Source organism: Melozone crissalis, unplaced genomic scaffold (genome assembly GCF_028551555.1).
Source record: "Melozone crissalis strain CALT ecotype California unplaced genomic scaffold, PUWL_Pcris_2 ptg000036l_1, whole genome shotgun sequence".
In the NCBI taxonomy this organism is placed as follows: Eukaryota; Metazoa; Chordata; class Aves; order Passeriformes; family Passerellidae; genus Melozone; species Melozone crissalis.
Window position 1 is genome coordinate 12,728,293 of NW_026535814.1, and position 25,401 is coordinate 12,753,693.

Here is a 25,401-nt window from a genome sequence, read left to right on the forward strand (position 1 = left end):
GGAGGAATGCTGGGGAGGCAGCTGTGCCGTTCTCTCTCTCGTGTCCTTGCTGATACAAGGTCTTCTCACATTCTGGTATTAAAAACATGACTCCCTCTTTATCACTGTCTGCAGACAGGGCACAGCTGTGGCCAGCAGCACCAGTTGTCTTGAGGTTCAAACAGGCACAGCCTTTCACCACCTCCATTCCACTTTTGTGGGTGCAGAGGACAACCCAAGCGGAGATGTGTTTCCTACACCACAGCAGTCATGGGCGTCCCAGCCAGTGGCACAGGCACAGAGAAAGCCAAGGTGAAAGCTTCAAAGGAGATGCAGGTTTCTGTGGCTTAATAAAAACAAGCAGAGGTGAGTTTTGTGCAGGACCCCAAAGATGGGTGAGCACCATTGTGTCCCCTCCACCCCACCAAGGCTTGAGACACAGCTCCCTGCAAGACTAGCCCTGCAGCTAGTAAACACAGACAGTAAGTCTTGGGTTTCCCCCCCTTCCTCCAGTGTTTTTACTGCCAAGCCCAAACTTTACGTGCAACAGATGGAGTCAGTCTGCAAACTCATAGTGCCTGCTCATCTCCCAGGCTTGACCTTTGCATGTAGAAAATGGCAGGGAATTCATATGAGCTATTTTAGCAATCTCTGGCAACTTGATTGATTTTTAAGAGCTGAAAAACATGTTTTGCATTTAAAGCAGAGTTCATTACAATTGCTGGGGTTGCTTAGCATTGCAGTGATGTGTTTAAAAAGAAAATTAAAGAGAAACCTAATAGCATAGCTGGCTTTCTGCATTTGCCAGAGATTTGAGAAATATATTAAATAATACTTCAGCACAGAGTCAACTACAGGAACTTCTTAAAACTCTCTTTGGAGTAGTGGCAGTGTTACTGATCTTTTAAAGTAAGATGAAACAGGGGTAGCTGTGACCTTGCAATATCATCAACATGAGAACTTCCGGTCCTGTGGTTTATGTTTCCCCTGTTATCCAACAGCATGAAGAGGAAGGAGATGGGGAGCAATGCCTGACAACATTCTGTGTGCAAGTGTGTGAAGAAGAGAGGGAAGAAAAGGCACTGCAATGTACCAGGAGGTACCCAGGGCTGCAGACCCCACACATGATGGTTGCACAGGACAGGAAGGTCCTTCGTGGAGGTGGTGGATGGATGAGGCCGTGCCAGAACATCTCTGCACAAGGCCAGCATCTCTAGAAGTGGTGTCTGCCCAGCAGAGTAGGTGGGGTGAAAGGTGAAGTTCTCTTTTCTCTCCCTTCTCTCACAGAGACTATCAAGAGGGTTTTTTTTCTGTACGACCCTTTGCTTTTTGGAAAGGTGGAGAAGAGCATGTGGAAATAAAGCAAGGGCTGCAGAAGGCAAAGCTTGGGGAGAGCTGCAGCTCACCTTCCAGTCCTTTCTGGTGCAAAAAATATTTTAAGCTGTCTTCTCAGGTGATGCCTGGCTTGGGACTTTGGTTTGCATTTACTGTAGTAGGGACCACTCACAGCTAGACCCAGAGTCAGTGGGAACTAGGTTTCAAACACAGAACAGCACAAAAACTGAAAAAGCAGCTTCTTTGCAGCACAAACCACTCGACAGTAAGTGGAGATTTTTGTATGGTTGGTCAGGGGTTTTTTGTGTCTTAATCTCCCTGCATTTCAGCTCACTACCTGGCAAAGAAAAGAGGAAACTCTCCACAAATTTCACAGAACCTGCTTATTTTTGTGTGTATGTAGTAGAGAGTGTGTCTAGATCAATACATAAAATTTGTGATATAAAATGAACTGTTAGAAAACAGCTCTTGGGCAACACATTAATCTTTTCCAACTGATACAATCCTAATTCTGACTGAGCAGTCATGTTTTGACTTTTGTGCTAAATACGGGGTTTTTAATCCTGTAATCTCTCCTCTTGGCTGCAGTTGCTGATCTTGAATCTGAATCCTATAAAATGGTTTTTGGAAATGTATGTATGCTAGTAAATTTTCTTTATCTCTCATAGCAATAATACTTTCAAAAAATGCTGTATCACAGATAAGCACGTGCTGCACATGAATCTGTCCTTAGCTGACATGTGGGTTTGAAGTGTTTTCTTAGCCCCTTGGTAAGATCACTTCCAGTGTTTCCTTTGCATCTCTTTGTGCTTACATCAGTCAAGAATTTATTGTGAAAGGTGAAATGTCTCTTCCAAAAATACAAAACCACAGATCTCCAGTCAAAGGCTACGGGGAAATGTGCAAGTTCCATGCAGACCATATAACTGAAGAAGTGAATGAATCATTTGAACTCAGTGAATGGATTTTTCTGGTCACTCCTGGGGTCCTTCTCATCTGCACTGGGTTATTTCTTGTAAGTTCTTCCCACCTCCTGTCCGATGCCGTTATTGTCACAAATGCCCAGCAGTGAGGCAGTGCCTGCCTGAGCACCCAGCAGCGACTGGCAGCACTCCTGCCTCCCTCTTTCCTCCTGCAGATCAGCCCTGTCTTGTTTGTCCTGGTTCTTTCTGAGCTTTACCTTCGTCTGGTGGGGCAGATAGAGCAATCTTGCAAGATATTTTCAGCTTTGAGAAAAAAACAGCAGTTTTTTTCAGTTCCTGTCCTGTGCAGCACTTTCAGCCTGCATTGTGTTGTGGATGCCACTGTGTCTCCTGCAGGCTGCTGGGATCTCTACAGATGCTCTAACCCCTTGGAAGAGGAGAAATAATAAGCAGCATCTGGAACTAGAAACATATTGGTTGTGGCACGGCTGCTACCTGTGGGGTTAATGTATTTTATCTGTTTTTTTCGTCTGAATGAAGGACAGCCTCAGAGCAGCCCTGTTTTCTTTGGCTGCTTTGCTATCACAGAGCTGTGCTTCTCACCAGCATTCCCCACTGTTCCTCTTCTGGGTCTAATGCTTTTGTCAAATGCTTCTTCACTGCTGATATTTATGTGGGCCAGAATGTGCTTAGGAGAGGCCCACCAAGATTTATATCCTATCATCTAAAGCATGTTTTTTGGAAATAACAGCATAATTAACAAGGAAAACAACTCCCTTCTGCAACATGCCAGCTTGTCATGATGGTTAGCACAGTGACAAGCAGCCACTGGTGAAATTTCAGCTCTTGAAAAAGGAGTGCTGTATTTTTGATGTAGGGAAAGCTTGGCATGCGCCTCCACTCAGTTATCAGAAATATGTTGAGGCATAACCCGTGCTTAGCTAGAAAAGGGTGTCAGTACAGCCATTAGCTGCTGGAGTTATTTGTTTTTGGATGATGCTTTAAGGATTATATCTTGATTTTGGTTTCTGAATGTGATGCTGCTAAAAATATCAGCAGTTTCTCGGAATTTGCAGCGTGTTGAGTTCTCAAGTGAAAGCTGAAAGTTGCAAATTACTCAGGAAAAACAGCTGTATCTTGGGGATCTGAGCTGACTGGGGGTCTGGGCTTGGGCAAGCACTGATTGCAGTGGTTTGTCAGTCACTTCAATGTGAGCATTTGCCACGAGAAGTGCTGGTCAGAGAGAACGCTGTGAATTGGAGGCACCGCTGCCTCTGTGTGCACCACTGTGCTCAGCAGCACTGTGTGGTCACTGACTTGCTGGGCTCTTTTGTTTCCCCACGGACCAAGACCAACGACTGTAGCTGCCAGGAGGCCGTGGCTGTGTTTGAGGGTAAGGGCTTGGTGCGAGCCCCTGCTCTTTGTGTGCGCAGTGATCTAGAGCAGGGGAGGTCCCTGCTGATGTCAGGGTTTGCAGTGAGCCCTTTCATCGTGCCCACGGTGTGGAAACCTGTGAGAATCGTGTTGCAGGGCTGTGCAATAGGGTGCTTAGCTCTGTGGGCACAAGAGTGTCTGTCTCTGGAGTTTTCCCAAGGAGAACAAGGGCTTGCCTGTTTTCTTACACATTTAGCTGTGCCTCTGGCTGAATGTCCTGTGTCAGTGCACACTGCTGCCTCCTTTTCAGAGCTGATGATAAAGGCCTTCTGATCCGGACCTTGATTTGGTCTTTAGAGGCTGTCTCTTATTTTCTGTTAGTATTACTCAGTGTAATACTACCCCATAATGTTTTCTCAGTTGCATTAGAACTCCTGGCTGGTTTTTAGACTTTCTTCCAGCCCTACATTTCCTTGGGTGCCATGTCAGAGGCAGACAGGGGTTTGGAGGAGCTCAGCCCTGGAGCTGTTCCACATTCCAATGGCCAGAATGGAGGGGCAGAAGCCCCTGGGTGGAATCTCTACTCCATAGCTCCAAAGCATTGAGAGCCATGCAATTAAGGCTTGTTGCTTGTAGAAGTGCTGGTTTATCCATCTGTATCTGTCCAAGTGCACATGTGCAGCATATGCTGGCCCCTGTGGGCCCCCTCTTGCGCAGTCCTTTAGAGCAAATCCAAAGCTGACCCATGGTTCAGCTGGGATGAAGTACAAACTGAAGTCCAGGCATTGCATGGAACATCTGCTGGTAGAATCAACACTGCAACAGCCTCCTCAATCCGCACTTACTTAGCACCTATAGGTTGAATTATGAAATGTGGAGAATCCCATCACATACTTCACACATTTCCTGTTGACAATGAAGCCGTGGAAGCAGGCTGGTATCCATCCCCACTGGAAACTTTCATGTCAAGGTTTCATTCCAGGAAAATCGTTTGGGTAAACTTCACTGAGCTGATCTGTAACCTTTTGTCCAGCTGCGCCAGGGATATGTAACGCAGCTGGGGAAGGCCTGATCCTCTCCCTGCACTTCAGAGCACTCTCCAGGTCAGGTATGACCCAGGAATGCAGTTGTAATCCTCATTTGGTTAGAGACCATTTAGCTTGCTGTGTGACACTGTAATTACTGCCCCTTTCACAAGAGAGAGATTATGGCCATGTGGTTTTCCTTTCAGATTTGGGTCTTGGTTTCCATTTACAAGAGGTTCTTGTAAACAGAGTCTCCCTGCTTCATTTTGTTGAAAAGCTTCTTGTCATAACACTCGGGGGGCTGCTTTATCTTGCTTTCAAACTAGCCCAGGTAGCTGGCTAGGCAGAGACAAAGCTGCTCTTCCTCAGCATTCCTGCTTGCAGCAAGAGCTTCAAAGCTTAGGACCGAAGGAAATGGCCTCAAGTTGCACCAGGGGAGGATTAGCTTGGATAGTAGGAAAAAATTCCTCAACAAAAGAGTTGTCAACACAGGAACAGGCTGCCCAGGAAAATGGTAGAGTCATCATGCCTAAAGGCGTTTAAAAGACAGGTGGGTGTGGTGCTCTGGGACATGTTTGGTGGTGGGTTTTTTAGGGCTGGGTTAATAGCTGGACTCAATCATCTGAGAGGGTGCTTTTGTATCAGCTTGGATAAAACGCTTGCAGGTGGCAGCACAAAAGCAGCACAAGGCAGGATTGGTGCTCTGCCTATCAACCATCAGCAGCTGGCAGCATCTCTGCCTGCCTGTGACAGTGGGGACAGGCAGGCTTGTACTTGTGATGCTTGCCTAGCCCTAGCCCTTCTTGAGGGTTTGTCTGAGTCCTGTATAAACCTCCTTCGTCCTCTAGCCTCCAACTCACACCAAATATTGCAGCTTAGTGTTGCATGAAAAAGTACTTGCTATCTGGTTTATTTAATTCTGCTGCCTCATCATTTCCCTGGGTTATCTTTGGACTTTATGAAGTGAGACATGGCACAGCAATGCTCCTTATCTGCCTGCTCCCCACCATTCTGGAGTTTCAGCCCATTGTTCCACCTCCCTTTCACTGTCCTTTTTTTCTTTTTTTTTTTTTTTTTACATTGAAAACTTCTTGCCTTATTTGCAAATTTTCTTTGCAGACTTCCATGCTTTTGAACATTCTTGTCCTTTTTCTCCAGACATCTGAAGATCTCTCCCTCACTCCAGGATCTGCCTCTGGGGGTGTCTTCTGGTGAGCTCTTTGGGAGCTGGGCATGCAACTCACTTTATGTTTACAACTGCCTTCAGGTGTTTAGTCCCAGTCCTGTAGATTCTGGGAGCACCTTACACCTGCCTGCAAGCTGGTTACAGACCATCAACCCCACAGTCTGTTCAGGGTCTCCAGTGAAGGGAGGGCTGCTGGAGCCTCAGTTTCCTGGGTGATGCAGTGTGCAGGGCATGCAGCAGCCAAGAGGTGAGGAAGGGTACCTAGGATTAGCCCATCTCTTAGGGTATCCCTGTGCAATGGCTCTCTGTGCTGGCTGGGAGAAAACTGCTGGCTCCAAATGTGCTGGTGGCAAGGGAAGCACGTTCCTGCAAGGCAGGAGCAGCTCTGGGGTGTTATCCCAGCCACAGGGCTGCCTCATTGTTCTCCTCCTTTCATAAGACAGTGCCATTCTAGATACTGTGGAAATGCTAAAGCAAAGTGAGTTATTGCCTTTTGGGGCCCCCGTGCAGTCTTGGAGCAGGGAGGTGCTGAATTTCCCTACAAATCAAAACCTGCCTTTTCAGGTCATCCTGCATGTGTTTTCTGATTTTCAGTGCAACAGGAAACTTAAATGTTGCCTTATATTTAATATTATTTCCCCCACACCAGACCTTAATTCCTCACTTTCCTTTCTGCTTGCTGGCCTGCAGAGACAAATCCAGGTAGGCTGAGGAGGGGAAGGCAGATGGGGCCATGCAGCACGTTCTCATCTTGGTGCAGTTGCAAAGCCCTCCCTCCACGTCCAGATCACATTGGCTAGCCCAGGCTCTGCAGATGCAGTGGAATTCTGGCCATGATTCCTCATCCATGTGAATAGCCCAGATTTTTGTACGCCCTGCTGCATCCAGGACAGGCAGGTCTCCAGGGCACCGTGCATACAGCGCAGTCCAGCACCACAGTGATGGTTTTGTTTTTAACCACACTGACAATCCCATTGTGTTATATAAGGGTTTTGGCCATGCCTATGTGCTTTCATGTGAAATGGTGCCATTCTCTTGCCTTCCTTGTCGGAACTAGACATGCCTACATCAAAATCTGTTTGCTGAGTGAGAAGTCATTAGCATTCCCAGAGATGATCCTCAGTGCATTGCTGGCTGATGCATTTGTTCTCTCCTCCTCTCCTCCTGTGTTTCTAAGTAGCAAAGAATGTATAACTAAGTAATGATTTGGGGGTGAGAAACTGGTAATGGAAAAAAATAACTTGAATGAGATTTGATAAAAAAAGCACTGCTCTGATTCAAACTCATGGGTTACAAGCATTTCCTGCAGGCCACCAGGAATTGGAAGACTGTCTTTGTGGGTCTTTGAAATCTTAGATGTTTCAAAAGTGAGACAGTTTCTATGCCTGTTAGAAAAACATTAGACAGCAATTAAGCTGTATTTTATCAAACAGCTCTTTTAGGAAGAACAAGCAGCAGAACAAAATCCAGCCCCAATTTACAGATAGGCCACAGCACAAGTGTAATTTCTTTTAATCTGCCACAGCGTTGCATAGGTTAATGCATTTTTAACTTGTTGATTTTGAACCCATACAGGGATTACTGTGATCTCTTAATAAGCCGTGTTGACTAGAGGAGATTAACCCCTGCTATTAGAAGTTGAGCTAAATCTCTGGTGAAGGCAGAAAGCTGAACCAAAAATCTGTGCCACTGGCAAAGTCTGTGGCTAGCTCCCCAACTGGCAAGATGCTTCATCTTGCTGGACTTAAAGCAATCTTGCTCTGAGAAGGGGTGCTTATCAGTCCTGTTTTCCCCTCACTTGCTGAAGGATGGACTACAGCTGCCAGGCCCAGGAGCTCTGGTGTGCTGGGATGAGGGGAATGAGCTGGGCACCCCTGGGCATGAGCCCCCAGCCTCAGCAGCTGGGCAAGCTGCTCCCTTGGTCCAGAGCCCTTGGTGCCTGTGGATGAGGAGGCTGTGAGCATGGCTGGGTGATCCCACTGGAGCTCCAAGCTCACTGAGCCTGGCTGGACCTGCCATCATCACAGGGGTGAGACTGAACCAGAGACAAACAGATGCACAGGCTGAACTGAACTGTAAAGAAACCCCAAACAATGCAAACTGGGCTTCCCCCAAAACACTAGTGCCTGGGGGCTTCTGATTTCCTTTTTGCCTTTGTGAAGAAGTCAGTCAAGTCTGATCTGCAAACACCACTGTTTGGTGAGGAACGGGAATGCCTTGGCCCCGAGGTCCATCTTATATTTTTCTTAGAATCAGTCATTTCCTGACACAGTGCTGTAGTTTGGTTTCTCCCCTGCCCTCCTCCAGTGAACTGTTGTCATCCCACTAAAAAAAAAAAAAATTACCCAGCTCAAAGCCCAGGGATCCTTGGGGCCAGAGGAAGAGTCATGAGGTTTGCTGTAGCTCTTCAGCCTGGAGAATGCACTCGCAGATCCTCTGGGTCCAGCCTGGCGCTCCCAGTCATGCTTAGCTGCTAATTAGCTCCCCCAGCCCTTTCTCTGGGAATCACGATAATGAACATAAAGAACTGTTTATTCTAAATGAGACTTCCCAAGGGTAACAGCCTCCTCAGTGGCTGTAGGAATGGAAGGCAAGCCTGAGGAAACACCAGGGTGCTGTGGGTTTTGGCAGCAGTTGATAAACATTTCTTTGTGGATGGAGCAGAGCATGTAATTTACTGTCCAGCTCTAATAAGAGCAGATTTGGCCATTTTGCTGTTCTTTTCCATTGCTGTCAAAGTGCAACAGCTAAATCCCAATGAGAAATTGAGCAGTTGACATTTTTGTAGGTAGCAGCATAAAACTTACCGGACTCTCTGCGGAAAGTGAATTCATCATTTTTATAAGACCTCATATGTTCTTTTAACTGCTTTATCACTCATGGAAGGGCAGACCAGTCCTGCCCATTCTTCCACTGAGGACAGTTGTGGCGGCATCAGACAACATCTAAACAGTTGCACAGCTTTCAAGGGCAGGAGGCTTCAGCTGGACTTTGTGCATTGCATAGGTGATATTAAAGGGGGTGATCTCAAGGCATGAGCTTGCTCCTCAAGCAAAACTATCAGCCACTTTTTTCAATCCTCAGCAGCATTTACTCCAAAGATCATACCCTGGCAGGAACTAATCAGAGTGGCTGCTTTACTGTCATTGTGGTGATAACAATAAAAGCAAAATAAAAATCCTATTGTCCCTGTTTTATCCCCAAAACCATAGAACAAGGAAATATATCAGCACAGAGCAATGTCTGGGCAGAGTGATGGATTCAGGCAGCTGCCCCACTTCCAGGCCCACACTAGCATGTTCAAAACTTGCTTGGGCACCTTTGAGCACTACTGCACTACACTGTTCACGAGCAGTGAATTGAATCAATGAAAATTCAGAGATTTGAGCTGTGTGCCAGTGAGGCCAGTACCCATGTCATCAGGTAGTGAACAGAGCAGTGCTTGAAGCTTGCTGGCACAAGCTGTTGGAGAAGAATCAGGCTAGTTACGGTCTGTGCTTGGGGGTGGAGCACCCTCAGCTCAAGGGGTTTATTCACGGACCCTGTCATAGGTATACACATTCCACACTGGGCTAGAAAAGATCCAGACATAACGACTGCAGAGCCAATTCCCACGATTCTTCACCCCAGCCTGTGTTTTACAGTTGTCCCCCCTTAAACATCCACCAGCACTCCTGGATGGTGCAGTCCCCTCTCAGGGCTGGCACTGAGCTGCTGTAGCAGCCCATGGTGTCTCAATGTGGTGCCCTGACCCCATCTTCTGCAGGACTGCATTGTTAAAACATTCTGGCAGATGAAGTAGTTAAGTTGGACATTGGCTGAAAATGTGCAGGCAGACAAGCATAATCTCTGATGGCTTCAAGCAGCACTGAAAGGGAGTTTGTTGTTCAGGGAGTGGTGAGAAATAAAGTCACCATTGCACATGACAGTGACCTTGTGAACATACAAAGGGTTTTGGCACTCACAGATTAAGAAAAGCCAGCCTTAACCACATGCCAGCATTTTTCACTGGGCTTCTGTGGTTCTCTGTTGTGATTCAGCGTTTAATTGCATGATTGTAGTCTGGAGGTTTTTTCCAGTTCCATTTCTGGAAGGGTTTCCTGAGAGGTCCAGATACAATGATGTTTTAGTATTGCACTCTCCCTGGCTTAGGAAACAGCTGAACCCACAGGGAGAGTCAGAGGAGCTGCACAGCTGAGGGGGCGGCTGCCCTTGTCTCCAGCTCTGCAAACAGAGTTCCCCTAGGAGCTCCCTCAAGGCTGACCCCTCTCTGGGGGAGCTCTGGGTTCGCAATGCTTGGCTGTCAAACCACAGGCACGCTCCCAGCCTCCCACATGGGGCGATGCATCTGTGCATAGGGGTGCTCGGGGCTGAGGAGGTGCCTCTGTGGGGTCTTCCTGCCCCAGAAGGGACGTGGCTGGAGACTGTCAGCAGAGTGAGCAAGGAGGCCATCTCCTCCTCTTGGTTTTGGTGCAAATTTCATCATTTCATGGCCTTTGACCACCTTCCCTAGGAGTGGAGTTCTGAAAGAGTTTAAATAAATTATTTGGCTCTGGTGAAAACTGCAGCATTAAAGTCCAGGTTTTCTCTGCTTGCATGTCTCAAGCAAGGCGCTGGGCTTAGGAGTTTTGCCATGCCACCACCAGGAGTAGATGCTCTCCAGAAGCATTTGTCCCTCCCTGAGGAAGACAGAGGCACCTGTACTTGAGCACATTTGTCCCTGTGCATGCTGTCATGGTGGTTTTGATATGAAAATCATCTATTTCACAGGAAATTGTGTACAGTTATAATAAGGAATGTGATGGCTTTGATTTTCCTGCACTCACACTGTCCTTGCATCCTGTCATAGCTGAAAATACATTCAGTCCGAAACAATTGTTCTGATCAGGGTTTGCATAAGGATTTGGGATTCTGGTTTGTGACAGGCACATTTTGATGTCAATATAGTGTTAAGCATCAATACTTTTCTTCTGTGAAAGGTAAAGAATGGTGTTTATTTGGTAGCAAATTGAAGGAATAAGAATCATAGAATTATCAAAGTGGGAAGAAAAAGAATCAGAGTAAGGAACTATCAATTTTCTTTATTTTGAACTTAGTTTCTATTTGCAACATTCATACCCTAGTGGTTAACATCCTGGAAGTAAAAACACATTATTACTCCTACAACTACTAATTAAGAGTGTGGAAAGGTCCAGAAATCCAAGTCAGAGCAAAATAATAGAGACACATTTCTAAATGAAAGTGTGCATTTTATTTTGTGCCAGCAAACACCACACAAGTTTTGAATGGAACCTTCAAGCTCTGCATGCAAACAGGAGAGTGTGATGCTGTTTTCAGGTTATGAACCCCCCACACCTGATGGCAATCATCAGTGCAGAGCACCAGTGCACTGGGTTTTGCTGGATCCTTAAAGGAATTAACAGAACTATGGCTTGGGGTTACCTAATGTCCTGGCATTGAATTGTGTCTCGGTGTCGTGCATTGCTTCAGGATCTCTGTGTTACTAAAGGTTGTGCATTTTTCTTCCATTTGCAATAGAATCTGAAACTTCTCCTATAATGAACTACTCTGCTTAACATTGTGCCTTAACTTTCATTTGATTTTTATTATTGCACTTTAGGAGATTCATCCACAGAATTGTCTATGTGGGCAACAATAAAAAGCTCAAGTTAAATTTATTCTGAGTTATTATCTGCAATTGTGACAGATAATAGATACTGGATTTCTGTTAGTATTGTGATTCATTTAAATAAAAACCATATGTCTGAAGTCAGCGCCTTGGAGATAAGTCAGACATCTGGCTGAGATTCCACATTTGGGAATGTAAATGATGCAGATGGTGAGATTGTAATACACACTGTGCCCATCAGACTGTAACACTGATGAACAAGCACTTCATTAGTAGGAAAGGTGGGAAAAAAATCCAAACCGAGATGAAATTTCTCAAGGAATGCACACAGTATTGATTTCACTTTGCTGCTTGCACTCATGGGTTTGGGGGAGTCTGCTTTACACCACATGCCAAAACTTTATTCCAAATATATTAGAGTGAGCCAGTTATATTATAGTGCTTTCAAACAGCCTTACAGAATCAGATTGATATCTCAGCCAGTAAAAAAGTTGGGTTTTCTTCCTTGGAGTGTCTCAGAAATAAAAACCAACTTGTGAATAGAGTAGGAAAGGAAACAATTAGTTTGTTTTATTCTGCATAAAACACTACCTCTGTAAAAGTATTCTAGTGTGAACAATGCACTCAAAGGCAATGCACAAGTATTGCATAAGATAAATAGGTGGTAATGTAGAAGCAGTACAAAGTGACACAAAATGTATATTCTGAGAGGAACAGAAACTCAAAATGGATGTTCTGAGGGATGAATCTAGCAATTATAATCTTGTTTTTACTGATTCTGATTTAGCCTCAGGTCTAAATTTAGCATTGTCTCTACAGACTAGTACAGACAGAGGCCTTGGGTGTACAGTGTGTTTACCTGCAAGACCGATTTTGGACACATCTTCCATTTTCCAGGTGGAACTGAATTTAACACATGGAGAGCCAAAGTGACTGTCACCCACAGTTACACCAGTCATAATGAGCCAGTCAGAAAAAATACACTGCTCTCTTATCCCCTAAACTTCCTTAGCAGTCACTTTGTATTTACTCATTTAAGTGCAACATCAGCTTGAAAATTTCTGGAAGCTTAGTAATGACACAGCATGAAACATATTACAGGAGGATAAGTTAGTAGGAAGAAATCACCCAAACTTTCCCTGGTGGCTTACTTTAGATGAAGGTGATGACTCTTGCCTATGACCATGGTCATGGTTTTTCCTGAGCCTCCTCTCAGCCATGTCTGCTGTGACATGAAAAAGATGTTTAAATACTGTACAGAGAATAAAGCATTAGCAGAAATGAAGGCACATATGATAGCAGCTGTATAACTTTTGTTACCAACACGAAATTTTCAGGTTTATGGTGCCATTCCAGTGAGGGCTGTGCAGGCAGGTCCAGTTCCTACCACAAGGACCATCTTTCCATATATTTCCTAGGTATGAACAGGCATTACAGTAGCAAGATATTTATGCTGTAATACCTTAAATATACTAATGGTAAAGAAAGAACCAGAAATGTGGCATGAGCATTATCAAGAAACAGCCGCCTGACCCAGACCACCAAAATTAGTCATCAAAAGAGTGACATTGTGAGAGAAATACCAAAAGCTGATACCAAAAGTAATGGGGAGAGATGGGTTCCCACAGGCAAACAAGAACATGACCAGCAGCAAGCACGTCTTACAACTGACACCCAGCAGGATGTTTGCCCTCATCGTGGGTCACGGAAATAAGGCAGACAAAGCAAAGTCCCATCACTAGAAGAAAACAAACGTTTGCAAGTGAGTTGAAAAGACCTTGCAGTCACAGACAAAACCACTGAATGTCACAACTGGGCTGGTGTGCAGGGCAGTTGTCCAGGATGGGCTGCAGGGAGGGGAAATCTGATGAAATGGGACAAACTGAGGGGCCTACTCAGTCTTCCTGGGTAAATTGGTCAATAACCCTGACTCTGTTCTCACTCTGGTGTCAGGTTTTTTCACTTTTGAGCCCAAATGTTGAGCCCTTTTTGATGCTCCAAATGCCAGAGTCACTCCAGCACTTGCAGCTTTGAATTGCTGCCTGGAACTGGAACTGCTGCACCAGCTCCAGCAGAGTCATCCCCAGAGTGCATTGGTTTTAGGAGAGGGTGAAGTAATACAAATTTGGTGAATGCCTGCAGGCATCAGTATCTGAAAACATGACCCCATTTTAATGGGAGGTGTAATTAATACAAGGGCAATTGCACAGTGCTGCAAGCCATCAGGCTTCCTCTCAGAATCATCATGCTTGAGGCATTCCATGCATCCATCACAAGCCACGCTCACCAGCTCGGGACCACATCTTCACTGCCCATCTGAGGATGGGAGGGTCCAGGTGCGGGTTTGTGACCTTTCCTCTCGCCTCCCTTGTGCATCCCAAAAGGTTTTGCCTTCAGAAGAAGTCTGTCCCAGCAGCAAGGTTTTGCCCCACAACAGGTCCAATTTCCTTTGGCCCATTTCTGCTTCTTTGCTCTCAGTGTTTCATAGCTGTCCAGAGAAAAATGCTTCTTCATCCTGCAGCCTCAGGCTGCCTGGGTGCTGTGCCTGGTAGCAGACCTCATCTCTATTTTTGAGGCAGTGGTTTAGAGGGGTCTAGGGGGGAGAAGAGTCTTTCAACTGGAACATGGCTGCAAATATCAAGTGTACAGAGCAAAATGGAGGTGAGTTTTCCCAATAGCATTTCAGCATCTCATTGAAGTCCTGTGTTCAACTTCAGCAGGTTATTAAGAGCTAAAACCATATTCCAGCAGCAGGATGAGAAAAAAGAGCAGCAGCCAATGCCAGTCCCATTAAATTAGGCAATAAAACCAGGGAGTGGGGCTGTGGTTTGATCAGTTAGGGCACGGTGTGCTCACTCCTGCAATTAGTACATGGCCAACAGGCAATTGGCTCAGGCTGGGTTGAAAGCTGAGCCCTGTGTGGGACACAGCGTGTTGGGGAAATGTGGGGAAGTTTCTGAAAATAGCTTTGCTTTTTATGTTTAGAAGTGTCTTAGTCACTCATTTGTTTATAAATTAAAGAGTGGGATGCACTGGCTTTGAGGGGGCACCTCACTCCGTGCCAAAATCACAGCTGCCCATGGCTGGATGGCATTCCTGCTCCTGCCACTCTGAACAGAGGAGCTGAGTGCCACATCAAAAAGCTGCTCTGTGAACTTCCCACTGTCTGCTGACTGCAGCATAAGTGGAATAGTCTCAGCTATCTAGGCAACTCCGACACCAGTGCGCATCCCAGATACCAGGCCTTCCAGTGACACCATGTAAACAACTTCTCGTTCCAGTAATGCTTCTCTACTTAGGAAATTGTTTAAGGATTCACTCCATCCACCCCATCCTGCAACAAATAACCTGCAGATGTGTGGCTCCAAAAATAAGCCTTGGCACTGGGGCCATGGTACAGCATCACTGCATAATTCAACAAACTTCCATACTGCGTTGTCTTAGAAATTAATCTTTTCAGTATGCTGGAAGTGGTTCATGGAGCCAGATTCTCTCCTAAAAGAGACTACTCTCTGCATAGAGAGTATTTTGCTATCATCTCCGTTGACAATAAACATGGGTCTGACTTGTGAACATGTTTTGTTAAGAATTATTTCTTCCCTTGTCCAATTCATTAAGTCTGTATACTTAATAAGCAGTTTCAGCATTTATAAGGTCTTCTCTGGGAACAATAAAACAGAGGGGAAAAAGAAAGAAACATCTGGATCAGTGAACACTTGAAATATTATCTTTTTAGTATCTTTATAGATATTTCCAAGGGCTTACACTAAGAACTTAATTCCATTGCTGCTATTGATGTTGAAATTTTATTAAAAAAACAGCTTCAAGTTCTTGTTGCTTAGATAGTGATGATAACCGGCCAACTCTTCTGTTGACAATACTTTAATGAAAAGAAATAGTATTGTTTGTATTTTATTCAAGTTTTACTACCTTTTTTGTCAGCTTTTCTTCTTTTAAACTTCCATTTGGAAATGTAGTGGGGAGACAAAATAGTGATTGTGGACCAATGCTCTAATTTAATTGGAATTTAGCAGATTACCCTTTTTTCCTCCTTTTTTTTTTTTTAGTTTTTTTGTTTGTATCAAATTTTTTTGCATTTTCAAAGAATACCTGCTAATGTTATTTTTTAATTGATTATGTGAAGTTTCGTACCCTCACCAAGCTGGAGACAGGATGCTGAGGGGCTGGAGCACATTGTATTCAAGGGGAGCCCAAGGGATCTGTGTCTGCTCAGTCTGGAGAGGAGGGAGTTAGGGGTGAATTTAATTGGTGTCTCCCACTGATTAGTGGGGACATGCTGGGGGTATGGAGAAGATGAAGCCAGACCTTTATCCAAGGTGCACTGCAAAACAACACAAGAGCCACAGGTTGCAGCAGGGGCATTTTAAGCAGATATAAAGGAGAAAATGGGCAGTGAAGTGGTTAAGCACTCAGAAGAGGGTCCCAGAGAAGTGATGCAATCTCAATCTCCATCCCCAAAGACATTCAGCATTCATCTGGGCAAGTCTCTGAGCAGTTCTCTGCTGTCAGGTGCACTTGGATCACAATCCTTCCAAAGGTCTCTTGCTACTCAAATTATGCTGTGAATCTATTTTTCTAAAATTATGGGGGTTATGTTTCTGTTGCTTGGCTGAAATCTTGCCTTGAAAATTCCCCTCAGCTGTGCTGAAGCAGGGTCATGCCCCAGTGACTCTAAGCCAGTTCTGGAAGGATAAAAATCCATAGGCATAAGGAGTTGTTAAGCGTCCTTATGTGATTCACAATATATAAAATTAGATTGCTTTGTGCCTTTTGCACAAAGTGCGCTCTGAAGAGAGGAGCCGTCACATACCCCTTATCTATAGATGGTGTGGGGAGTGACCATTGAGATTTTCACATCGTCCCAGAAATCAGGAGCAATCCACATAAACCTCTGTGCCCTGCATACCTCTTGTCCTTTCACCATGAGCTTTCCACAGAGAGGCAGAGTATCCAAATGCAGACATCATCCTCCCCCTGTCAGTTTCCAGCCAAGTGCTGGAAACCACAATATCGTCTGGACATCATGGAGAGTCAGTGTGGAGAGTACAGGACTAATCACAGCTCAAAGGTGCTCAAAGATGTGTCTTTCTTCAAGTGTTTTTCCATGCTATTTGACTTCTTAAAAGCTGAAGGCTTTGTGTTTGGCTGTCCCCATTTCTAGGCTATTTAAGTTGGAAGTGTTAGCCTGGCTGGACTTATTTACTTACTTTTTCCTGGAGTGGAATTTCAAAAACCATTCAAAAAACAAATTAAAAGACCTATTAAATATCTAGATTTAGTGTCTAGGTCTGTGTCTAGGGCGCAGATGGGTGGTTTAAGGTGCAGATGGATGGTTTAAGGTGTAGATGGATGTTGTGCCTGGGGGGGAGTACAGGAGCAGTGGTAGATGTCGCATCCCAAATCCATCAAAACCAAGATGAGTCTTGCAACTGTTTCAAAGACAACTGTCAGCAAGACATGATCAAGTTTATGTCTGAATGATTTTCTGGAACTATTCTTCCAAGAAGTCCAATTGTAGCACATCCTCAGAGTTGAGCTTGTTCTCACCCACCATCCTGAGCCTTGGTCAGATCCTGTTCCCAATCTGACACATGTTCCTGCCAAGGCTGTCAGGGATTGCAGCAGAACCAGGATCAGGCCCTTTAATATCAGCACTCGAGTAAGTAAATGTAGACAGAGTGACTGGCTTGTCTCTGAAGGTTAATTGGGATTTATGTCCTGTTTGGAGATCCAGCTTTAGAGATCTGACTTCCTGGCACAGTTTGTGTGATGTGTTTTCCTGTGCATGCGTGCGTAAAAGGAGCTTTCCTTTTGCTGTTTACCTAAAGGAGTTTATTAGACATTGCTTATGCAGCATTTTTGTGATCTTGTTGGTGAGAGATGCTATATAAACAGGGCTGCATTGGGCTGGACTCAGTAAGTCTGAGAGCTTGCCAGCAATTAGTGGCTGTTTGACTCCTGCGACCGAGCACCAGCGCAGCAGCCAGCCCATGAGTGCAGCTCCTCGCAGCGCTGCTCTGGCTCTGCCTTCCCTCATGAAATGGAATTTATTGCTCTCTATCTCACATGGACGCTTGGTAGGAAATTGGAGCTATGAAATGAAGAGTCATGGAAGTTTAAAAAATCCAAGAGACAGGACAGATGTGCTGTGATTAGTCCTGTACTCTGGCTCACCTTGGGTTAGATAAATAATTGAATGTGTGCCATCAGCAAAACATACTACTTACAGACTTGGAAGGGAATTTGGCTCGTAGTCCTCTAATTGGAAGTCAGAGATGGTGGAAAAAAGGACTTTTGCTCGATTCTCGTGCTTTAGATCTCAAAGCAGTGAGTTATTTTAAAACTCGAGCTTAATCTTGGATCATTTAAATTGATATTTAGTAGGCTACTTGTTCATAGGCATGGCTATATATTTATGAGGCTGCATTATACTTTGTCAGTTCATTAGACCTTTTATTAAATGCAAACAGTGCTATCATTGTATAAAATTCCTTTTTTTCTTCCCCTCAGATTTCATACCTGTCAAACATTGACTTGGATTCTGCAGAATCCATACGAACTTCACCTGCAAAACTAAACAAAATCGTTTTCTTGGTACAATGCCAGAAAATAAAAGAAATTTGTTAGAAAAGAGAGCAAGACAAAGCTGACAGCTGAGTCTAAGCAGATGAAAACAGTCAAAAGCCTTTTATTTAATCATTCTGCTATTTTTGACATGTTGTCTAGTGATAAACCACATGAGCATTCCCTTGTGTTATGAAAAAAACAACTATGAAATAAAAATCCAGGAAAGAGCGGAAGAAAGTACAGTCTAGCACTTGAAGGGATCTCATATGTGATTTCGAGGATGATGCTTACATGCATTACATGTAAAATATCCAACAAATGGCTTTTCCAGTGGTGGCTGAGGTCATTACCTTTTCAAAGTTGTGTAACATTTTCCTGCTGAGAGTTTCCTTCTTTGCTAAGGGGACATTTGCAAGCAGACTTTTATTCAGTCATTTTTGGACACTGGTATGCTAAGTGAGACACAGGCCCTGATGGTTACCAGTGCTGCCAGCTGGTCTGCTCTACAGAAAAAGATGCTGATCAGCCTGTGCTTGGTCAATGTGTTTGCAGCCCCGTGGCTCTGGTTGGGCCAGGAACCGACCAGGGAAAATGTTAGTTCGGGCCCTGTTGCACTGAGTCATTGCTTCCCCAAAAGTGCGGAACCGTGGTCTCTGTGGCTCATGTGGAAATCCCAACAGCATCTTTATGTTTCACAACAAGAACATCTTTAAGTTACACATTGAAAGGGAGGATCACGGGAAACACTTCCAAAGGTCTTTTTCTTCTGCCCAAAAGAGAGATAGAAAGCTGAGGTTTAGTTGCCAGTTCTTTCTGCAATGAGCAGAAGCTCATGAGGAATTTTTGTCTGTTGTGGCTGCCTGCAGGGTTTTCACATTAACTCCTTTCTCTGCATCCTGAAGCCCTAAGAAAGTCCAAAAAATATGGTCTCCTGGGAGTGCTGATCTGCTGATGCAGGGGGATGTGTGGGGGAATGATCTCCCTGAATTGTTGATGTTTGAAACCACTACTGAATACCTCACCACATCTCATTTACTTAAGTAAAACCACAAACCCCATTGGGAGAGGTGTCCTGCACTGTTCCCATGGAGAACAGAGGCCCAGACTGTCCTACAAAACTAATCCACTTTTTTTTTTTGATGGCTAAATTTCTGAGACCTGTGATGCTTTGTTTTTGTGCATCTTTCAGTTTCATGCAGGTCAGCGCCTCCCAGCCCCATTGATACCCATGCAGGGCAGAGGGCTTCTCCCACACCTCAAAGCATTGATTTTCTCTTTTATAGAGGAATGAGCTTCAAGCATTCACAAATATTGTGCTCATCAGGGGCTGTGAACCATCATATTCATTTGGAAGTTCTCTTCTGAGAAGAAGGAACTACAGTTTACGCTCTGCCACCATAAAAATCCCTTTGGCCATAAAAAGATGACATGAAACAGCACTTGGAGGAGGGAAGGGGTCAGTTAACAGTAAGGAGCAGCCAAGGAGTGTGTCTGAAAGCTTTCAAGAGCATCAGTCAGGATCTCCCAGGGTAAGCATTGGCACAATTCCTTAGAGTCAAGAGAGGTATGTGGCTTTTTCCAGGGGAGGATCTGGTCCCTGGCTTGCATTCACACAAGAGAAGTCCAGGAACTGTGAATCTTATCAAAACTTTCCCATTAGCAATGACTGGAATGTGATTTCGTTTCTGGTATCTGTCTTAATAGCCAGAGTTGAGCAAAAGAACAGATAGCAGGGTATTTTTTTTTTTTTTCCGCTGCTAAGAGAAAGAAAACCATTATATGTGGGCAAAATTATTTGACTTTAATAGCTAACAAAAAACAAGAGTTGGTTTCAGGCAATGCTTTTACCACTGAAAATTTTACTTCTACAGAAATCAGCTAGTAAATCGCAGCGGCTTGCTCTCAGAGGTCTGAGTTCCCCAGGGTTGTTCAGGCAAATCCTGCTCTGATCAGTCAGTTAAGAGAAATAAAGAAGCACACAGGTACCCGCAGCAGTCATAGGTGCTGCAGTATTGGAAGACTTCACTGTGTTTGGGTTATTCCCCCTCAGCTGGGATGATGACAGGAAGGGCTTGGGCTGGCCTTGGACCTTGCATTACACCCAGTGTGAACATAAATTATCTCTTTACAAAACTGTGAAAAAGGACTAAGTCTGGAAATCGTGGCAAAGTGTATGCTGAGCAAGTGTCTGCAGGGAGGCCATCCCCTCTTACTCAAGATTTCGGTATGTGTCCCACAGAAAGGCAAACAAAAATAAAGTGTATTGCTTCAGTTTTACACCATGTTGACATAAATCTTCTCTCCATGTGAATTACGGCGAAACAGTGCACAGCTACTGAGCTGCTGCACTTGTGCTGCAGATGGGCTTTGTCTGTACGTGCTTTGGCAGACAAACCTGTTGCTCATTTGGATTTCATATAGAAGAAAAGTGAGTTTGCTGCTTGGTTGGGTTTTTTTAGGCTTGTTTTTAGTGTACCTCGCTGGCTTGCATTTATAGATGTCTAATTATTTTTTGTGCATTCATTTCTGTATTTTATATTTGCATTTTTGCTACACCATTTATTTCTCAAAGCCAGGGTGATCAAAAAAGAAACACTGGGCAGGAACAATAAGGAGAGGGATCTAACAAAGACTCTTTGTGCAATTAAAAACACCATGCCAGGTGTAACTGGCAGGTCTTCAGAACACAGCACAAGTTCTTCTAAGTTCAAGTTATGATTTAGGCTGAAGAAGTCTGGTATTGAAAAAAGTCCTCCCCTTCCCCAATAGGTAGTTGGTTTTTTATTTAAAGACATTTCTTGAGTGTATTATGGTTGCTTTCTACCTGCACCAACTTGAAAGAACAGTGCTGATCTATTTAAATCTGTATGAAATCCTAAGCATCTCTTTTGCCCCCTAAATTGCAACTGATCTGATATTCATAGATCAGAAAGAGTGTTTTGGAGTGGAGGGATTTGACCTGCCTGGCCACCTATGGAGTTGCTGCATCTTCCAGTGGCCTGAGCTCGGGCCTCAGCTGAGCTCTAGAAGCTGCCCATGAGTGCTCTCCTAGCCCCAGTAACTGGGAGGTAAATTTCCTCTTCTTGAACTACCTCTGTCTGGGAGGAGTCAGTCTGCAGACTGACTGCCTGGCAGCATTTTAGGGATAAAGCAAGGGCAATATTTTATCCTAAGAACTCACTCTCAGGCTCAGCATAGAGATTTCTGTGTCTGCTTTGCTCCTAGGAGGATAATATTTCCTAGAGCAGACTTTTCTCTTTCTACTTTTGACATCTTTAGCAAGAGCTTCCTTAACATATTATGTTTAGTCTGAAACCAGTATAAAACATGTATTTTTCATCTTCTCTTTGCATTTCCCCTTTGTGTTCCTTTTATCTATCACTAAATGATGACCATGTATCTTTTGCAGCATGACTCATGGCAGAGATTTAGAGCTGCCTCTCCAAAACCTCAATAAACGCACGGAGCAGCTGTTGTTATAACCCAACTCACTGCCATGTTACTGCAAACAGATGCAGGTTAATTAGAATTTAAAATGTTTATCCTGTTATTGTTTGCATTTCTGAAGATTTTCAGCAGCTGTAGGACCCTGAGTGACTCCCTCCCCTCTCACACAGCGTATTTATTTTCTGGGTTCAACATGCCCTGCTCGGTGTCTCCGGCATCGCTGCGGTGTCCCATGCAGAGCAGGAGGTGGGCTGGGGTGACAGCAGCTCTGCGCCAGGTGGAAGCAATTATGGGAAAAAAACATGGTCCTTGCTGGATGACTTACTGCTGATAGCTGCCAGATAAGCTAACTTAATAAAGCAGTGGCTTAATTAAGCCGCATTCCTCCCATCTTGCCTCTCGTCCTGCCTGTCTGAAGCGATGCTATCAAGCAGTTACTGCTTTGCAGAATGGGGCAGGGGTGCTGTGCTGATGCACCCTTCTGTGTTCTGGGCACTCTGGGAGGGGGCTATGGGTGATGGGACACAGGGGAGCTCCTGGGAAACTCACGTCCTCTCTCAGTTTGCAAGGTAATAGGCCACAAATCCTGAAAAAAAAGACAAATCTGCCACTGTCTGCCGCAGATCTGCCTAGTCACAGGTATATTTATTTATTGGTATCAAAAGTTTGACCCTAAATCCCATTTTCTGGCATTTAGTCTTCTAGAAACATCTCAAACTCCAGAGCAGAGGGTAGGAGCACAATGTCTCCCTCTTTCTCCAGCAGGTACCCGCCAGAAAAAATAAGGGGTGACTTGGTTTTGGGGGTGTCCCTATCATTACGGATTTTCTTACAACCACAAAAGCTGAATGTTGGATTAAAAAAATCATGGTGCCCCAAACCCTCTGTCAGTTTGGGGTTGCTCTTATTCCTGAGAAAAGATTGCAGAGAATCAAAAGTTACTGCATTTTTAATTGCTGAAATACCCCATTTAAAGCTGCAACGGATAAAAGTCTGCCAGAAGCTTCATCTTTTGTAAATCAGATTTCAGGTTAACAAATCAACCTAATTTCCCCAGGGCTCCAGGTTTTAGTGGTGGAGCTTCAAACCCACAGCCATGTGTTTGTGTTTCGTGCATGGCCACATGTACAGCTGCATAGCAACCACCTTGCTGAAAGTTATCCAGTAGCTAAAATTATCAGTAGGAACCCCTTCTTACCTCTCATTATGTACAACGAGATTGCTGCTGTGCAACGTTGATTAGACATGTCAGCCTGGACGTCTGAAAATGAGTGTTGCTATTAAAATGCCTTTGCTAATGCTCATGTGTCCATCATTTTGACAGATTTCACTTTAAGAATGTAGAAAGCTAAAGCATGCAGGAATCCCAGGGTTGCAATGTAATGTTCAGAGAAAAAGGTATTGTATTGTATTTCCTTTGCATTAACCCTAAAGTAGCAGTTTCCCTGGCGAAATCATGCTGATAAGGGTGCTGTGGAGTACAGGCTGCACTAATGCAGAGATCTGTAACTTTCAACTGGGAAGAGATTATCATGTGGAATGTGGTCTGAATTCATGGCATCCCTCTTCTAAACACTCCTTTAAGTATAATTTAAAACTTCCACAATGCAGAAAAATCTTCACACATTTAGAGAATATTTCAAAATCCCCTTATCAGTAAGGCTTGGGAAAATTCCAACAAAAATTTGAGAGAGATGCTGAAAACCATCTCATCCCACTGTGGAACCCATTGCAGCAAGAAACTGCTGAAGGGAGGGATTTCAGCAAACACTTGGATATCAGCCATGGGAACATGATTTTCTGGTTGTTTTAAGTGAAAGCTAAAGCACAAGGCTGTGCAATATAAGGGTGCCAGGGCAGCATTTAATGGCTGAAACTTGGCATGTGATGGGTTCTCAATGTATGGCTGTGGGAGAAGGGTTTGATCAGGGCAACTAGTTTGGCTTTTGGGAGAATCCAGCCAGGCAAATAAAACCTCACTTAAGCCACAAGAAAGCCAATGAATCCAGCCAAAAGCCATGACCAGACAAGCTGAGAGCAGAGAGGCAGCTCCTGCAAGGTCCCAGCAGGTGACCCCTTACCCAGGAGCCGGTTATCACATCATCTGCTGACACAGGTCTCATTGGTCCTCAACCTGAAAATAAGGTGGGAATTCCATGGAGAAGGGTACAAATTATGGAAGTTGCTGCTCCCTGTGGCTGGTTAGCTCTGGCTGGCACAACCCCACAGGTCAGCATCTCACGGCAGGGATGTCCTCCTCTCCTTCTCATCTCCCAGCCCTCTCAAGCTGGGCTGTATCTTCCTCTGAAGAGCAGCTACAAGGAAGACTCTTTTCTTTTGCAGAGGGAAGGAGATCAATGTGCACTTGGAAAGCCATCAGCAGGGCCTGCAGCTTGTGAACAGCCTCCCCAATGCACCTTTGAACTCGTTCCTCCTGCATTTGTTTGTCTTGCAGATAAAACTTCACAGCAGTGTTTGGAGAGAAGTCTAATGAGGCACCACTGTTTGCATAACAAAGCAAGGCTTCCTCTTCAGATGTTCAACTCTCATTAGGCATAATTTATATTCCAGCTAATCTTAAGGAAGAGGGTAAAATAGGGAGTCAAAGTTTGTTTTTACATTGTTTGGAGAAATGCATTGTTTGTTTTAAGCCATCGGTTGCAACTGATAGCTAATTTAAATTCAACATAATGATGATTTGTGATGGCTACATGTTGTCCAAGGGGGTGTAGTGTCAGTGACTGACATGGCTTTAGCATTCTTCTGCATTAGTTATTGATTCAAAGGAAAAGACAGAATGGATGGTTTCCCTATTTTCATGCATTTCCACAATGCATGAAAAAACTGTGTATTTGTAAAATACTGAGGGATTTTTCACCCCAGATTCATGTATACTCAATGTAATAATGCACTGAACAACAGGGATTTTTTTTCTTTTAGAGCAGTCCTGGTAGTCACCAACCTGGGACCCTTTGAAAGTCACTAGGTCTCTGCGGAGAGACTCTCAGGATGATAAGGCACACAGCCATTTGTAAAGGCTCCTGAGGGCTGCTGGGAGCCTTGGTGACTGAATGTGGTTTGATGCCTGGAGAGACAACTAGCAGGTTTAGCTGGATGCCTAAATGTCATTACTGGCCAGTGTGTCAGAAACAGTAATTTCTCAGCATTCAGACTTCATTCATGTCATAGGCATATAAAAATTGTCTGATCCTATTGACTCCACCCTGCAATTTTGTCCCTCGGACTACTCTCCCTTGCTCCAGTTGAAGTACCCAATATATTGAGTTTACCTCCTCCAGGTCTATTAGAAGATGAGAAATGACTGATAACATCTGTCCTCTGTGTACTCCTCACTGAGACTTACCCCTTCCTGCAGGTTCACGTTGTAGTGATGGATATTTGAAAACAGCCTTGACTGTACCATGAAAATGATGACCTGAGTTGTGTATTTGGACAGCACTGAGCTGCCCAGACAACAGCTATACAACACAAGAGAGCAGGATTTTTGGAAATTACTTGGGATGTTGGGTGGCTCAGTGTTGAGGTACTCTGCCTCCTGAGGTGGCTGGACATGCTGCCATGTGAAATTCCTCCTGGGCCAGGTGGTGCATTTCCCTGTTGTGTTCTGTAATGCTGAACTCCGGCTGCCCAAGATCCTCGTCTTGTTTGGTTCATCACAAGAATCAATAGAGAATACATTTATTTATTCACTTATTTATTTTATTGTTTTTCAGGAAAAAATGCTGTAAGGGTTATAAGTTTGTTCTTGGACAGTGCATCCCTGAAGGTATGTGATTTCACTGTTCTTACACATCATGTCCCCATGCTTTTGTCTTTCCCCATCTGCCATCTTCTCCACATTGTCTGTTTGGAACAGCAACCTGACAGAAGCACAGGCTTCACTATATCTCATGT

At 44.4% G+C, this 25,401-nt stretch overlaps 1 protein-coding gene across 2 annotated transcripts in view; it reads left to right on the forward strand.

Moving 5' to 3' along the window:
- The window catches only part of CCBE1 (collagen and calcium binding EGF domains 1), a 92,034-nt gene that overhangs the window by 45,809 nt on the left and 20,824 nt on the right, over positions 1-25,401 (forward strand). For both annotated transcript variants that reach the window (XM_054283448.1, XM_054283449.1), the window contains exon 3: positions 25,221-25,273. In XM_054283448.1, coding sequence (XP_054139423.1) covers positions 25,221-25,273 — 53 coding nt within the window. The remainder of the gene's footprint in view (positions 1-25,220; positions 25,274-25,401) is intronic.